The 18,227-nt window shown below is 44.7% G+C and overlaps 1 protein-coding gene across 3 annotated transcripts in view; it reads right to left on the bottom strand.

The window, feature by feature from the left end:
- The window catches only part of OSBP2 (oxysterol binding protein 2), a 323,767-nt gene extending 305,745 nt beyond the window's left edge, over positions 1 to 18,022 (bottom strand). Inside the window, exons 1-2 of one of the 3 annotated variants that reach the window (XM_074973287.1) lie at positions 17,751 to 17,886; positions 1,185 to 1,757 (exon numbers count right to left, since the gene is read on the bottom strand). Coding sequence is in view for 1 of the 3 variants with exons in the window: in XM_074973286.1 (XP_074829387.1) it covers positions 17,751 to 18,022 (272 nt within the window). In the remaining 2 variants the exon portion in view is untranslated. Of the gene's footprint in view, positions 1 to 1,184; positions 1,758 to 9,089; positions 9,107 to 17,750 lie in introns of those variants that run through there. The other 2 variants (XM_074973288.1, XM_074973286.1) reach the window with 2 other exon arrangements.
- Positions 18,023 to 18,227: the final 205 nt, after the last annotated feature.

Raw genomic sequence — 18,227 nt, 5'->3', positions numbered from 1 at the left:
AGGTTCCTTCCCCACTCTGAACTCTAGGGTACAGATGTGGGGGCCTGCACAAAAGACCCCCTAAGCTTATTTTTACCAGCTTAGGTTAAAAACTTCCCCAAGGTACAAACTTTGCCTTGAACTGTATGCTGCCACCACCAAGCGTGTTAAACAAAGAACAGGGAAAGAGACCACTTGGAGACGTCTTCCCCCAAAATATCCCCCCAAGCCCTATACCCCCTTTCCTGGGGAAGGCTTGATAAAAATCCTCACCAATTTGTACAGGTGAACACAGACCCAAACCCTTGGATCTTAAGAACAATGAAAAAAATCTATCAGGTTCTTAAAAGAAGAATTTTAATTAAAGAAAAGGTAAAAGAATCACCTCTGTAAAATCAGGATGGTAAATACCTTACAGGGTAATCAGATTCAAAACAGAGAATCGCTCTAGGCAAAACCTTAAGTTACAAAGACAAAAAACAGGAATATACATTCCATTCAGCACAGCTTATTTTATCAGCCATTTAAACAAAAGGAAATCTAATGCATTTCTAGCTAGATTACTTACTAACAGAAGTTCTGAGACTGCTTTCCTGATCTGTTTCTGGCAAAAGCATCACACAGACAGACGAATCTTTTGTTTCCCCCACCCCTCCCGATTTGAAAGTATCTTGTCTCCTCATTGGTCATTTTGGTCAGGTGCCAGCGAGGTTATCCTAGCTTCTTAACCCCTTACAGGTGAAAGGGTTTTGCCTCTGGCCAGGAGGGATTTTATAGCACTGTATACAGAAAGGTGGTTACCCTTCCCTTTTTTTTTTTTTTTTTTAAAATGACAGCTGCTTTGGAAAGTTTACACACTGGCACATGAAGCTAATCAAGACCAGACGGTTCATGAGACTGAAATGGAAGAAAGCACCTTACATCTCTAAATCACCGATTTATGTCTGCTGCAGGCCAGTAGTTTCTGGCCTCTCTCCTCCCCCATTAACAGCCCCACAGTACTTTAAAGAGTACAGTGCAAGAGAGCCAGCACAATGCAGAACTCTGGCTTTCCAATGCAAAAGAGCACTGGCTACCTTGGATAAATCCCTTTGATCAACAGGCTCAAAGGATTAATCCTGCAGTCACATTGTTTCAAGAGATGCATAGTTCTTCAGCCCCTTTGCTTGAGAATAGATTAAATGGTTTTCCACACTTTCACTTACTCTTTCTTGTTAGTATGCAAAATATAGCAACCAAGAGGACAGCCTAAGGTTTCAGTTACATCTTCCACTTGTTGCTTAGGACAGCTCAGCCTTCTCTTGATGCAAACATGTAACAACGGGAAGCATTTAGAGTCTCAAAGTGCATTGTGTTATCTACCTCCTCATTCTCTCTCTCCTCAGGTAGGCAGCAATTTCTAGGAAAGGAACAGGCATTCCCAGCAGCTAAGGTTTGATAAAGTAAAGAGCTCTCCTGTGTTAGGCTCCATCTGTCCAAATGGCTCTTTAGAAAGCAACACAATAGGCCTCTCCAGTTTCTCCTCTTGGCAAGCTTTACAATAGATGGAAAGTCAACAACAACGGAGGTGGAGGCAGGACAGGTGCTTAACATTCCAGCGTAGACTCACTAAGTTGTCCAACATCATCATTGCAGTGGGTCGTAAACAAAAGTTCCCAACTGATGGCCAAAGCAGTTCAGTCTGCACCTTTAGTAATCTTTCATTTGACAGATCACTTGGTCACTGGTTTCAACTGCCATTGTTTCCTTTGCTGGTTTGTACAGAAGACGACAGTGCACTACAACAGAAAAGAGTCAACCAATTTTTAAAGAGCACAAGAATGAATAACCAAACACAAAACTCTAGTTTATATAGAAAAATAAAAAACAACATGGGCTTGTCATCTTCCTTTCCTTCCAAGAGGCAATGAAATGCTTTTGTCCTTGAAGTCTGGTTTTCAGTTACCTTCATTTTTCTCTCCAGCTTCCTTTCCTTCTGATTTTTTGAAAGTGGGCCCATGAAAAGAAACGTTTAAAAATGTGTGATTTTAAACTCTGATTCAGAGAAAGGGAAGATCCCTAGAGTAGCAGCAATGGAAAAAAAATGTTGCAGGAAACCCCTTCACTGTCCCAAGCTGGAACCTTAACAATTGCAAAAGAAATGGCTATTTTCTGGCCTTTGTTCAATTCTATCAGGCTAAATAAAACCTCCAGCACAGTCTCTACAGTCCCTTACTTGCAGCTTACAGAGAATGAAATGTTTGAAGAACAAAAAACTGGGGTAATTGAGGTGTTGGATGGGGATATCCTAAGTTCTCCTTTCCTTGACTCAGTGAAGGAGCATTGACAGTTTAGAGAATCACCACAGGATGTTAACAATGGTGCTTAACAGCAGTCAAGTATCCAGCATCATTCACCACCTTTGTATGTGGAAGCAGATAAAGGTATTTAAGCCTAATATAACATCACTTTTTTACTTATGTGAAAAGGATGAGACACTCAGCAGAATTACAGTTCAAGGTTAGCATTAAACAGCAATTTAAATTCATGCAAGAGCACTGCAACTGGACAATTTTGAGCACTCTTGCTAGTAACGTTAAATTCCCCAGGCTATAAACTCCCCCTTGCATGCCATATGGTTACCACAATCCTGCTGCTTTCCCACTTTCCAGAGTCCCCTACTATTCCTCCCAAAGCACCACACCAGACAGGAAGCCCTCTCAGCTCTCCCCCACCTGAGACTGTCGTATTTAGGAACACGTTTAGGGAAACAGAGATTAAACCTAAGCTGGCAGAACGACCACCTTTGGAGCTGTAGCACATGGGCTGCCCATGCAGAAAGCACTCAGCCTCTCAATGCTCTGGGCTCCCAAGATGACTTCGCATTTGTATACTGTTTTTCAGTTCATCTGACGTTAAAACAACCAAAGCTTCAACCTCACCAGAGCAGGGGAGGGTTAGCCTATTTTAACTGAAACAGAGGCTCCAGGTTCCCAAGCAGTCAGTGACAGATCTGAGAAAAGGATGGGGAAACATGAATTCTGGGTTTAGCAACTAGACCATGCTCCTTCTTCCATAAAAGGGATCATTTGTTCTGTCTAAAAAAAATCTGGAGCATACCTGCATTTTGAAACCCCAAACCCCTTGAGAGGAATAAGAAAAAATGTTTATTTTGGATATGGAACAGTGAATTCTCATTTGGGCTAATGCAAATATAAAACTTTTACTACAGGATGGAATTACAGTTCAGCATGAGCAGATTCGTTAATCAACACTTCCAGCTTTGTAGCAGATTTGAAAGGAAATCTTCCCCTCTTCAGTTGAGGAAGATATCCATTCTGAGGCAAAAAGAAAAGGAGGACTTGTGGCACCTTACAGACTAACAAATTTATTTGAGCATAAGCTTTCGTGAGCTACAGCTCAGAATGCATCCGATGAAGTGAGCTGTAGCTCACGAAAGCTTATGCTCAAATAAATTGGTTAGTCTCTAAGGTGCCACAAGTCCTCCTTTTCTTTTTGCGAATACAGACTAACACGGCTGTCACTCAAACACACAGTAAGAGTATCTGCAGGCCCCTCCACTATTCCCATAATCCCTCTGGAGCAGTCCTACCAATGCAGCAGAACCACAAGATGAAGCAAAGCTCTCCTTTCCACTCCACACTAACAAGAAGATTTGCAGCACCAGTCAGAAGAGACTTTTGTCAAGAGGCAAAGCTCATTATGAGCTGTAATAAGCCATAGAACACAAACTTCTCCTTGCTGAGAAAAGGTTATGGTTCCGAAAGCATTTCCATTGACCCTCAAGTATTTCCAGCCTAAGCAAGTCACAAAAATATAGGACTTTAAGGCATGGCTGTCATCCAATTAGCTAGCTCAATTTTCTCCACTTCGTTGAACACCTGAGCTCCTCTTAGAATTAGGTGGCCAAAAATGTCATTAACCCTGAGTTAAGCTTGCCCAGTGCTGTGCTCCATGTTCTGGAAGGACAAGACACCAATGAACAACCTGAACTCTGTGTTAACTAAGTTTTGGGGCATTTAATTTCCTCGGTTTTTAAAAAATGTAACCTCAACACTCCCATGTTCCAAAGCCCAGCTTTCCTTCCAGTGCCTCTGGCTCCTTGGCAATGATTATCCCAGCCACAGAATGCACTGGCTGCATATTAGCCCCTTCACTGCCCCTGCATCATTTCATTTCCCATTTCTGTCCAGCAGAGCCCAGTTCTCCCTCTTCAGCCCTACTCAGGCCAAGACCAGCCCTGGATATCTGACCAATAATGTATATTCCTTGTCTTACGTCTTGGTGGGTGAAGACAGATGGACTGTGTTTTAGTTACATACATCCACTGTATGAGCCTATTGGTGTCTATAAAACCAAGGTAAAGTTCCAATACAGGATGTAGATAATTAGCAGCAAGCTATGCAGTACTACTCCATTGAATCCTGCATAGCCCACCAGCAGCACTCTCAATCATCTGGGTAGTATTCATATCCCAGCAATGCATAAAACAAAGCTCAGAGAGGAAATGGAAATGATTCTTACATAGTGCCACTCTCCCGTGAACGCAGTGTGAAAAAAGCAGAGTCAAATAAGGTGAAAATCTTAAATGACTCAAACTGCGCTGTAGAATCTCTATGGACAGAAATTCCATGCTTGACTAATAAGAGTAGAGCAGTAGGAATATAGTACTGACCAGGATGGTGATGATGAAATACTAAGGGAGTAGGAGAGGCTACAAAACCAGAAAATGCAATAACAAGGCGGGGATTTCAGCTATCCTCATTTTGAGTGGGTACATCAGCTCAGGGTGTGATGCAGAGATTAAATTTCTAGATACCATCAATGACAGCTTCTTGCAGCAGGTAGTTCTGGAACTCACAAGGGGAGAGGCAATTCTTGATTTAGTCCTAAGTGGAGCACAGTACCTGTTCCAACAGGCAACTATAACTGAACCACTCGGTGACAGTGACCATAATGTAGTAAAAGTTAACCTCCTTGTGAGGGAAAAAAATATAAAAACCCTACCACAGTAATATTTAACTTTAAAAAGGGGAACTACACAAGAAAGAGGATGGTAGTTAGACTTTAAAAAGAGCAGTCACAAGGGTAAAATACCTGCAAGCAGCATGGAGACTACATAAAAACATCATTCCAGAGGTTCAGGCCAAAAGTATAAAAATAAAAAAAGACAGTAGGAACACCAAAAGAATGACACCACGGCTGAACAGCGTAACTGCTCTCAAAAGAGCATCCTTTTAAATTTGGAAGTCAGATGAGGAAAACAGGAAGCAGCGCACAAACTCTGGCAAGTATAAGAAGCCAGGCCAAGAAAGAATTTGAGAAGCAACTTGCTACACAATAATAAAAATAAAGTTAAGTACATCACAAGCAGGAAACCTGCCAGACAAACAGTGAGGCCACTAGATCGGTGGCTCTCAACCTTTCCAGACTACTGTACCCCTTTCAGAAGTGGGATTTGTCTTGTGTACCCCCAAGTCTCACCTCACTTAAAAACTACTTGCTTACAAAATCAGACATATAAATACAAAGGTGTTTCAGCACACACTGTTACTGGAAAATTGCTGACTCTCTCATTTTTACAATTATAAAATAAAGCAACTGAAATATAAATATTGTACTTACATTTCAGGATATAGTATAAACAACTGTATGAAATTTTAGTTTGTAATGACTTCTAGTGCTTTTTATGCAGTCTGTTGTAAAACTAGGCAAATATCTAAATGAGTTGATGTAGTCCCTGGAAGACCTCTGCGTACCCCTAGGGGTATGCATGCCCCTAGTTGAGAACCACTGACCTAAATTAGCTGTTACCACTCAAGAAAGATCTTGGGAGTCACTGTGGCTAGTTCTCTGAAAACTTCTGCTGAATGTGCAGAAGCAATCAAAAAGGCTAACAGTATGCTAGGAACTATTAGGAAAGGGATAGAAAAGACAACGAAAATATAATGCCATTATATAAATCCATGGTGCACCTACACCTTAAATACAGTGTCCAGTTCTGGTCACCCCATGTCAAAAAGGACATACAGTGGAACTGGGAAAGGTTCAAAGAAAGGCAAAGATGAGCAAGGATATGGAACGGCTTCCATACAAGGAGAGAGTCAAAAGATTAGGGTTGTTCAGCTTAGAAGAGACAACTAAGGGGAGATATGATAGAGGTCTATAAAAATCAATATTGGTGCAGAAAATATGGAAAGAAATGTTATTACCCTTTCACACAATACAAGAGCCAGAGATAAAGCAATGAAATTAATAGACAGCAGCTTTAATACAAACAAGAGGAAGTACTCTTTCACACAACACACAACTAACCTGTGAAACTCACTGACATAGGATGTTGTGATGACCAAACATGTAACCAGATTTAAAAAAAACCTGGGTAAGTTCATGGAGGATAGGTCCATCAATGCCTATTAGCCAAGAAGGTCAGGTACAAAATCCATGCTCGGGATCACCATAAACTGCTGACTACCAGAAGCTGGGAGCAGAAGACAGGGATCTTTCATTGCCCTGTTGTGTACACTCCCCCTGAAGCTCTGGTACAGGCCACTATTGGAGACAGGACTCTGGGCAAGATGGACCATGGTCTGACCCAGTCTTGCAGCTCTTTTCTATGTATGTTCTTATGAAATGCCAGTATAATAAAGCTGAGTAAAACAACTCAAACCTACATAATTCTCTTGAACTAATAAATTGCCAGATGTACTAAATCCAAATTATACACAATGGAGATGTTATGTCACCCTATATACCATTTCCATGAAGGGTACTTCCTTTCCTGAATACAGATCTCAGTCATTTGCAATTTAAAAATAAACCAACAGCCTTTTGCCTGAAGCCATCCTTTGAATGTCCTCTCCGGTTTCTTGATCAAAAATTGTATCCCAGAGGGGAGTCAAAATTTGTGATATTACAGCAGCTTTTTCACACTAACATGACATTTGGTGCGAAGAGCGAGGCACATGTGACAGGGTAGGGGAAATATTTAACTGACATAGCATTGTGTCATTGCCCCAGGCCATGCGGTATCAGCCTACAGTACACTGTTCTATTATCTCTCCTAGGAAGTGCCACAGTGGTAATCGGAACACCGATAAATACCTAAAAAGTAAACCATTAGAGAGCCCAGAGGGCTGAACTTTAAATTCAGGGCTACATGGAATTCTACCAGCTCCTTCAACTATTTACTCCTGTGCAAGAAATTACACAACTCAGCTGGAAATCTTGATGCGAAGATGTTAAAATCCCGTAGTGTATAATTATGGCTTCCATGGCAAAATAGTTTTGTATGAATTATTTTAGTATAAAGTGGCAGAACTGATAACATGCACCCGGGGCCATTGTTTACTTTCTATACAAGATAAGGGTGATAAAGCATGCACAAACCTGAGTATGACTGAGCATTAACCAGCACCTGTGTCCTGGTCAAACTGGAAATGGGCAACGTAGCAAAACCTGTCTCCTGGCACTTTACCAGGCTAAAGAAATTACGGTGCCTGAAGTTAAAGAAGAAAGGTTTTTCTGCTTCCTGAAGGAGAGAGCAAAGATTCAGTACAGCAGAGTTTAAAGACATGGACAGAGCTTTGGGGGAGCAGCATGAAGGCAGCAGTCACATTCTAGATTTTAGAATCCCCCTCAGAACTGGGGGGGGGGGCGGGGGGCAGATCCAAAGGCCAGATCTTTTCTCCAACACATGCACAGGTGAGGGATGCAGTTGGCAACCACTTCGCGATTTGTTTTCCTCCCCCTTGCCTCTTTTATATTTCTAGAGTGCTTTTTATCCATGGCTCTGAAGTCACTTTACATGCAAGCAAGACACTCAGTGCCCTCAGGAGATAGGAGGGGACAATACAAGGACAACAAGAGGTTAAACAAACAAGTGACTGGCAAAGCTGTGAAATCTTGAAATCAATTCCTAGTCCTCTGCTCCAACACCAAACCCATTTCCTTCTCCTCAACAAGATCCTGGGGATGGGGGGGGTGAAAACGTTTGCCTCCTCTCCTCTGCCTTAATCCTATCAAAGGCATTAGAAGCCCTGGAAGATAAAACGTAAAGCTAAAATTCAATTTTAATTTAAGAAACTTGCTGGGAAGAGAGGGGGCTTATCAGAAGTATCTATAAAGGTTCCTGAGTCTGAACACAAACAAGCTGAGCACCGGGCTAGGAACCCTCTCTGAAATCCCACTCAGAAATGAGTCTCTGGCTATTTAATGTGCCCCTCATTTTCATACCCAGCAGATAAAGGTAATTTTAGGCAGCAACAAAGCCTCAGGAGGTGGCCTAAGGTGGCATAAAAATGCAGTTTTCCCGGCCAGTGCAGTTGAGGAAACAGCTCATAGCTGAGGGTGCTGAAGCAGCAATGCCAGATCCGCCCCCCCCTCCCCCCCCACACAGTCACCAATACAGAACAGCTTTTAATGTTCTGGGATTTCAAGCCAGCTAGTGAACTTACTGAAAAGGTGAGATAATAGGCAGGGACAGTTAGAAAAGCAGAAGAAAAAATAGAAGGAATAACTCCAGACATATCAGCCATTTATAATCACTGTTATAAGACAAAGTTACCACATAGTTTTATGGCCCCTTCCAATTTAGAATTTCCTTCCAGTATTTCTAACCCATTGTACGTGTGGCCAAGGCAGTGGCAGAAGACCATGTCTGTTGGATGTAAATTTCCCTCCGAAGGCTCTAGGACATCAGACTTGACAATCAGGAATAGACTTAATAAATGTCACTTTAATTGAAAAATATGATCAGCAGCTTTCCCAAAGTAATATTCCCAAACACTGGTGTTACTAAACAAGGCAGGCAGATGCCAGAGTGTAATGTGATTGGAAGCACACTTATGCACACCTATGAGCCCCTTGCTCAGACACACCTGCAACCACTAGAGCAGTAAGGAAGTGAGGTTCAACTATAGCTCTTCCAGAGTTGCTGACCTGACCTGCTCAGAACAGGTCCACAAAAGGGCCTTGTCTACACTATCAGGGTAAGTCAACCTAAGTTATGCTACTCCACCTACATGAATAACGTAGCTGGAGTCAACGTAGCTTAGGTCGACTTACTGCGGTGTCTACACTGGAGTCTGGACGCGCTCCGGTCGACTTACCTTACTGCTCTCGTTCCGGTGGAGTACCAGAGAGTGCTCTGCCGTTGATTTAGTGGGTCTTCAGTTCAGTTTTGAAGCACTGACAGACACTGAAGCAAGCTGAACATGAAATCCTATGAGGCCTTTTCAGAGTCACTTTAAAATGCAGCTCGAACATAAAACAGGAACAAACACCCGCAGGTTTTGAATAAGTAGGAGAATAATGAACGATACATAAAATCAAAGTCAACCCGCATTTAATCATTTGGGGTTACTACTCTCCTACCTACTACCCTAAAGCTGTATAAAGAACCATAAAAGTAGCGCACATTTTATCTGAGATTATGTAACTTCATTGCAGTGATAGCCATCATTGTAGCAGTCTCAGCCAGCAAAGTTCTAACTAGCACTATAACTCTTCTTATAACTTTCTCCGTTCTTTTGGACTGAAGTTTCTAGGCTTGGCCTCAGTTCAAAGGTGATGATGTTTTCAAAAAAGCATCAGCTATGCTTCACTTAGAAATTCCAATTACAAGAAAGAAGACACATTCCAATAAGTTCTGGCCCAGGTTTTTACAGTCATAACTCAGCTGAGTCAAACACTCAGTCCTCTTTGAATCCAAGTATGACAAAGTTGGTTCAGTGGTTAATTATGCATGTCTGAAGTCAGCAACTCCACGATTGCATAATAAAACTTTTCTACACATTTTCGCAACAGCCATGAGAGACTGCACTCCTGCACTGCTTATAAGCACCACAAGATGAATATCTCCAGTCACCTTTTATACACACAGCAAAATGAACTGCTCAGATTCATTTTTTTTAAGAACATAAAAAAGTATTCTTAACCATCTTAATTTGAGAACAATGAAAACCTACAATGTTTCAAAAACAGTTACTGATGAACTGAAACTGTTACCCAAATACAGGGGTAGGCCTAGAAAGCTAGGAATAGGTAACCCTGTCAGAACACAAAGACACTTACTGATTATCAGTTTTTATTGCTCTGCTTTCAAGGCTTGTATGACTTGACCAGACCAAATTTACTCTAGACTGAAACAGAGAAGCCTTTTCAGCAGTTTAGGAATACATTAGTTTGGCTATCTGAAGATGAACTGAAATGTTTCTTTTTATATATTTTTGCATCCTACTCATTTAGCTAGACTCAAGGCTAATCATTTTAGAATGCAAGAATCACTTTAAATGCAATTGGAAGGCTTACTACCTGCCAAGATCCAAGTTCAGGACCCCAGGGTTCTGATTTCTCTTCCAACCCCGATGACATCACTAACAGCTAATGCTGTGTAAGGCATGATGCTCCCAAATAGCTAAATAATGTCAGTTGTAGCAGAGGAAACAGAACACCCTGTGATGTTGCACTCCGTATGCTTTATGGAAATATGCTTATGAATATGACATGACTGGACTATGCTTCATGCTAAATACCCCTTGTATGGTATCATTACAAAGCTTATAACCTACTGAGTGTGTTCATCCTATTTGTTTGCATGTATTATTTCTATGTCTGGAGTTAGGAGAATAAGATATAAACTTGTACTACTGATGTAAACCATATGATGTGGAAGCCATTAAGGGTGCTTCAGAATCAATGAACTGTAAATGGCTCTGTTTACTTATAAACCTTCCTGTGTACGTGTGGGCCAGCCCAGGAAGAATGGAGGCTGGGGTCTCACAGGACATGTGACCATGTCACCAGATAATGAAATCCATCTTAAATCTGGTACTTTTCCATTTAGAAGGAGCGGTGGGGACCCAGAGAGACAAAAGATTCCTGCCTTGTGCCAAAGCTATAAAAGGAGATGAAGCAGGACAAAGGGGGCTGCCAGTCATGAGAAAACCCCTGCTTTCCACCGGAGATGTCTGCTGGAACTAACAAGGACTGTACCAGGGAAAAGGACTGGGCCCAGATTAGGAAGGAGTCTAGTCTGTGAAAGGTTTCAGAGTAACAGCCGTGTTAGTCTGTGTTCGCAAAAAGAAAAGGAGTACTTGTGGCACCTTAGAGACTAACACATTTATTTGAGCACAAGCTTTCGTGAGCTACAGCTCACTTCATCGGATGCATACTGTAGCTCACGAAAGCTTATGCTCAAATAAATTGGTTAATCTCTAAGGTGCCACAAGTACTCCTTTACTTTTTGCAGATACAGACTAACACGGCTGCTACTCCAAAACCTGTAGTTAAATTTAGATAGCCTAAGATATTTGAATTCAAAAGTCAACATGCATCACATTTTTAAATATAAACGTAAGTGTATAGTAATAACTTAGAATTAGCTAGAACAAAAAATGGAACTGACTTGTGAGTGTTACTAATAAAAATTTAATTTTATTACTGTTAATGTTTTGCCGATATCCCTGTTATTTTAGGTTTCAGAGTAACAGCCGTGTTAGTCTGTATTCGCAAAAAGAAAAGGAGTACTTGTGGCACCTTAGAGACTAACACATTTATTTGAGCATAAGCTTTTGTGAGCTACAGCTCACTTCATCGGATGCATACTGTGGAAAGTGTAGAAGATCTTTTTATACACACAAAGCATGAAAAAATACCTCCCCCCACCCCACTTTCCTGCTGGTAATAGCTTATCTAAAGTGATCACTCTCCATACAATGTGTATGATAATCAAGTTGGGCCATTTCCAGCACAAATCCAGGGTTTAACAAGAACGTCGGGGGGGGGGGGGGGGAACAAGGGGAAATAGGTTACCTTGCATAATGACTTAGGCTTGAATAGAGACTGGGAGTGGCTAAGTTAATTGTATCCAATTTGCAAATGAATTCCAATTCAGCAGTCTCTCGCTGGAGTCTGGATTTGAAGTTTTTTTGTTGTAATATCGCAACTTTCATGTCTGTAATCGCGTGACCAGAGAGATTGAAGTGTTCTCCGACTGGTTTATGAATGTTATAATTCTTGACATCTGATTTGTGTCCATTTATTCTTTTACGTAGAGACTGTCCAGTTTGACCAATGTACATGGCAGAGGGGCACTGCTGGCACATGAAGGCATATCACATTGGTGGATGTGCAGGTGAACGAGCCTCTGATTGAGTGGCTGATGTTATTAGGCCCTGTGATGGTGTCCCCTGAATAGATATGTGGGCACAGTTGGCAACGGGCTTTGTTGCAAGGATAGGTTCCTGGGTTAGTGGTTCTGTTGTGTGGTATGTGGTTGCTGGTGAGTATTTGCTTCAGGTTGGGGGGCTGTCTGTAGGCAAGGACTGGCCTGTGAGCTACTTCCATACGGGTATGGACGTTCCTATAGGAGTCACTGATGATGTTGATCATGTGCTGGTCCAGGCCCCTTTCCCGCAGCACCCACATGATGTGATCGTGGGATACTGAGTCAAAAGCTTTGGCTATATCTATAAACACGAAGCCCAGGGGCTTTTTTTCTTTTTTAGCTTGCTTGGTGATGAGGTGGAGAACCTTTAAGTTCTCAGAGCAGCCAGGTGCCGCAATGAACCCCCTTTGCCTCGCATTCAATGGGCACGCTTTAGCCAGCCTGTTTGTCAGTATTATCGAAAATAGCCGCAGCACAATGGACCCGATGGTAAGAGGTCTCCAATTCCCTAGTTCCTTCAGTGCCTCTGGGTCCATCGTTTTCAGGATCAGTAAGGATCTGCACTCCTTAATACCATCAGGTATGACACCTGTAACCAGCCATGTGTTGAATAACCCCGCCAGTGTATCGCCCTCTGGATCCACGCGGACCAGATCTCTCAAGGAGACAGGCCAGTCCTTGCCTACAGACAGCCCCCCAACCTGAAGCAAATACTCACCAGCAACCACATACCACACAAACCGGACAGTCTCTACGTAAAAGAATAAATGGACACAAATCAGATGTCAAGAATTATAACATTCATAAACCAGTCGGAGAACACTTCAATCTCTCTGGTCACGCGATTACAGACGTGAAAGTTGCGATATTACAACAAAAAAACTTCAAATCCAGACTCCAGCGAGAGACTGCTGAATTGGAATTCATTTGCAAATTGGATACAATTAACTTAGGCTTGAATAGAGACTGGGAGTGGCTAAGTCATTATGCAAGGTAACCTATTTCCCCTTGTTTTTTACTACCCCCTTCCCCCCCCCCCCCGAAGTTCTTGTTAAACCCTGCATTTGTGCTGGAAATGGCCCACCTTGATCATCATACACATTGTAAGGAGAGTGGTCACTTTAGATAAGCTATTACCAGCAGGAAAGTGGGGTGGGGGGAGGTATTTTTTCATTCTGTGTGTGTATAAAAAGATCTTCTACACTTTCCACAGAATGCATCTGATGAAGTGAGCTGTAGCTCACGAAAGCTTACGCTCAAATAAATTGGTTAGTCTCTAAGGTGCCGCAAGTACTCCTTTTCTTCCTGTTATTTTAGTTTCCAGACATATATACCTTTGCTTCCTTCTCTCAAACACTGCACCACAGGAAAACGTAACTTTTGCCTAATGACCGGGAAGTAGTAATGTTAATCTCCAGCTTTGACTACTGAAGTTATTAATGATCATTCCCCTTTATTCGGCACTGGTGAGGCCTCATCTGGAGTACTGTGTCCAGTTTTGGGCCCCACGCTACAAGAAGGATGTGGAAAAATTGGAGAGAGTTCAGCGGAGGGCAACAAAAATTATTAGGGGGCTGGAGCACATGACTTATGAGGAGAGGCTGAGGGAACTGGGATTATTTAGTCTGCAGAAGAGAAAAATGAGGATGGATTTGCTAGCTGCTTTCAACTGAAAGGGGGTTCCAAAGAGGATGGATCTAGACTGTTCAGTGATACCAGATGATAGAACAAGGAGTAATGGTCTCACGTTGCAGTGGGGGAGGTTTAGGTTGGATATCAGGAAAAACTTTCACAAGGAGAGCGGTGAAGCACTCAAATGCGTTACCTAGGGAGGTGGTGAAATCTCCTTCCTTAAAGGTTTTTAAGGTCAGGCTTGACAAAGCCCTGGCTGGGATGATTTAGTTGGGGTTGGTCGTGCTTTGAGCAGGGGGTTGGACTAGATGACCTCCTGAGATCCCTTCCAACCCTGATATTCTATGATTCTATGACCATCAAACTGGCCCCAACTGTTGAATCCAAGACTGGCCTCTGAAATACACAGAGGATTTAAATAAATACAAACTTTTCCTTTATTTTCATTACAGTGTGAATGCAGAACTTTTAGAAGTCAATAAGTATAACTTGGAGAAGGCCTAAAGCAGGAGGTGCCAGCTTGTCTCTACAAGAGAGCAACTGCAGGTGCACTAGCTTCTTGCCAGTATAGCTAAAGGTCTGATTAAAACGTTTAACAAAAAACATTAATAGAAGTGCTCTCTTCTGAAAAAAGTGTGTGAGCTTTTGTCTTGATTTAAAACATTCACTTGCAATGTTCGCGACCCAAAAACCTCAGCCCTGTATTAATGCCCAAGAACTAGAAGGAAATGACTAGACTATTTTCACTGCCCCAAACTGAGAGAAATGCTAAGAAAAAAAAAGCATTAATGATACCGGCTACATTCTTTATATATAATACTCAGCTTAAACACAGTTATACACTGAAAAGTGACTACAGATGGCATCAGGGATTCAATAGCGATTACTCCATAACAAATATGCTCAATTTACAAGTTTCCAACTGCCAGCTCTGCAAATTCAACTTGGGAAAGTCAAGTTGTGTTCTTCCTAGCTCCTGTATGCACCATCACAAGAAATGAAGATACTGCACTCGGAACTTAACAGTTCTGTTGATGATTCTAGATCACGAATCCACTCCAGCTGCCCATTTCGCAGCTGAGATGACTTAGGAAAAAAACTTGCTATTACTTGCTATTACTATTTACATCACTTTTCTGACCATACCACACTTTAAAATACTGTTTTAAACTGGTTAAAGCTAACTAAACAATGACCAGTGTGGACTGAACTTAACCATGTGAAAAAAATATGAGAACAGTGTTCCAGTTTAGGTCCCTACCTAGGTTAGAACAGTTCTGAACTGTGCTTAAACAGTTTGGCCCTGTTCCCCCACCGATTAGCCAAACCCTGTTTGAAGAAACAGTTGGCCTGAACAATTTAAAAGCTTTTTCAAGGTAAATATCAATTGAATCACCCCACTGACTAGCCCAAACCTTAGTTGGGCACTCTCGGCAATTACACCAGCCCATTACAGTCCTGCAGACCAGACTGAGAAGAGAGCACGTCTCTAGCGAAAGTACTGCCTCGTGTAATTCATTGTGTATATTACTCCTTGAGGAACTCTGCACCACTGCACACTTGCAAATAAATCTGTGCGGAACATGAATTCTGCTTCCCTGCAGAAAAATGACTTCTGACAGTGAAGCAAAGGGAAGCAGCAAGAGCGGTCACGCACCACTCCCAAGAAGCATGGGTGCATCATTTTGGGTGCCTGGAGCAGACCAGCGGACAGGTAAATCACCGCAGTGGGGGTGGGGCTGGGGAAGCCCCAGAGGGTGGCTCCTCTCTGTGCTGGGCTCATTTGCTAGTCCCAGATGGGCTGACAAGAATAGAACTTCCTCTTCCCCTGTAAAGAGCAGGTCAGACCCATGCCCAGACCCAGGTCAGACCCATGCCCAGAAACCAACCCCAACTGCAGGAAGCTTTGCACTCCCCTCCGCTCCCTGTCCCCATCGCTCCTCAGCTGCAGGGGGAGGGGACACTGTATGGGGAATGGTTCCCCCATCTGGCCAACCCCTCTGCATCCAGACCCCACTGACCTCCACACCTAGCCTCATCCCCCTGCATGCAGAGCCCACCACACCGAGCCCCCAGCACTCAAACCCCTACTCCACCGAGCCTCACCCCCTGCATCTGGAGCCTCCCCACACCCAGACTGCTCCACACAGAACCCTCTTACCCCACACCTGGATCCCCCCACACACACTAAGCCCCTGCACACTTGGATCCTACCAGGCTGAGCCTGTCGGCCCCACACCTGGATCGGGGGACAAGACTGGGTGTGCGTGCGAGACTCTGTCCCTCTTGCTTGCTATCTAGATGCACCTGGCATGGAGGGGAAGGGCTCCATGGTGTTTCTGGGGCAGGCCTGGCCCTTGCACTGTGTCAGGGTTGGTGTAAGCCTCACCACCGAGTCTTTGTCCTGTAGGGCTGAGGGGAGTGCTGCAGGATGATCTCCCTATATGCAGCCAGTAGCCTGTGCTCCCTACTGCCGTGTTTGAGCCTTCACATTTATTTATTGTGAATTAAAATACGCAAATTTTGCAAAATTTTAAAATATTGTGTGCAGAATTCCCTCAGGAGTAGGATATATATTGTGGGCCACGTGATTTACAGTCTTTGTACACAGTCTGGCCAGTATTCTAAAACCAAGGAGGCTAATTTTAGGCTCCTAAAACCACATTTAGGCACCTAAATAAGTGGCCTGATTTTCAAGAGTGCTGAGCACCTAATAGCATGAACTGACTTCACTGGAAAGTGCTAGATGCTTAGCACAACTGCAAATGTAGTTGCTTAAATTTGGACTTAGAGGCTAAATTTAGCCTCCTTGTTTGAATATCTTGGCCTGTGTGTGTGTGTGTGTGTGTGTGTATTTATGTATATGTGTATATATATATATATATATATGTAGCGTGCCATGAGTATGCACACTATACGTAGGGATGCACTGGGAAGTATGGGCTGCAGGGCATGTGTAAACCTATGCACTGTACAATATATTTTCACAGTACTCTGTGTATGTATGCTGTAGTGGTCTGCATTTTGTGGTGAATGTATTGCAAGAGAACATCACCTAGTTCCTCACACCAGACTCCCATGCAATAGCAAAATAAACCACTATATGCTCAGCTTCACAGAAGCAAACAGAAGAGAGCTTAAGATCCAGTTCATCATCCCTTGGACACTGCAGGTTTGATCCCTACAAAGTGTCTAGTGCATGTCCACCTGTAGAATTAGTGTGTGTGTAGGAAAGTATCAACCTGCTCCTCTCCCCACAGTACCCGGGCCACCCCACAGGTCCTTGTACCCACACCCCATCCCTGTACTAGTTACCCCCTCCCCACCCAGGGGAGCCAGGCCAGCCCACTCTGGGTCCCTGTAGTAGTCCCCCAGTAACTGCAGTAAGTCACTTCTCCCCCACCCCAGTAGCTGGGCTGCCCCCCACCCCAGTAGCTGGGCTGCCCCCCACCCCAGTAGCTGGGCTGCCCCCCACCCCAGTAGCTGGGCTGCCCCCCACATCCCCGTGCCCAAGCCACTGGCCCAAGCAAAAGCTGTCCCCCATCCTTGCAGTAGCCATGTCATCTCCCCAGTCTCTGTATCCCCAAGGAAGCCCCCCCAGGCCACAGCCCCCCCATCCCTGTAATAGCCAGGCTACGCCCAGCCATCCCCCAGTCCCTGTAGTAGCCGGACCACCCCGCAGTCCCCATGTACCCCCACAGGGTAGCCCCCCCATTACCTGCAGTACCCAGGCCCCTCCCAGCTACACCCCCGGCATCTGTAGTAGCCACCCCCCAATAGGTCCCCCCATCCCTATAGTAGCTGTCCCTCCGGGGGTCACCGCCCAGTCCCTGTAGTAGCCTGACCCCCCAGGTAGCCCCCCCCATGCCTACAGAAGTTGGACCACCCCCCGGTCCCCATGCACCCCCCAGGATAGCACCCCCAGACAGACCCCTCGGGCCCCCCGGCCCCCGCAGAAGCCCCCCGGTACCTGTAGTAGCTGAGCAGCCCGTTGCTGAGCACGAACCAGCGGCGCTGGTAGCCCTTCAGGTAGTTGGTCCATTTGAAGAGCCAGCCCTTGTAGGTGTCGGGGGCGGCCGGGGCCCCCAGCCCGGCCCCGCCGCCCCTGCCCGGCTCGCCGCCCGCGCTCATGGCCGGCGCGGCGGGGCCCGGCGGGTTCTCGCAGGCCAGGCAGGGGACGGCGCCGAGGATGGAGACCAGCCCGCGGGTGCCGCCGCTGCACAGAGCGGCCGCCCTCCCCATAGGCCCGGCCCCGCGCCTCCGCCCCGCCCGGCCGCCGGGGGCACCGGCGAGGGCAGGGGGCGGGGCGCCGCGCTCACGTGACCGGGCGGGGCTGGAGCTCCGCGGGGCTCCCCGGCAGAGGGGCGGGGCCGGGACCGAGCAGGGCGGGGCTAGGAACCGCACGTGCGGGCTGGGCGGCCCCGGGGGCGGGGAGGGTGGCGCGGGA

The sequence above is a fragment of the Natator depressus genome, chromosome 15, assembly GCF_965152275.1.
Source record: "Natator depressus isolate rNatDep1 chromosome 15, rNatDep2.hap1, whole genome shotgun sequence".
In the NCBI taxonomy this organism is placed as follows: domain Eukaryota; kingdom Metazoa; phylum Chordata; order Testudines; family Cheloniidae; genus Natator; species Natator depressus.
The sequence above is the reverse complement of the archived record's forward strand: the minus strand, read 5'-3'. Positions and strand labels throughout refer to the sequence as shown.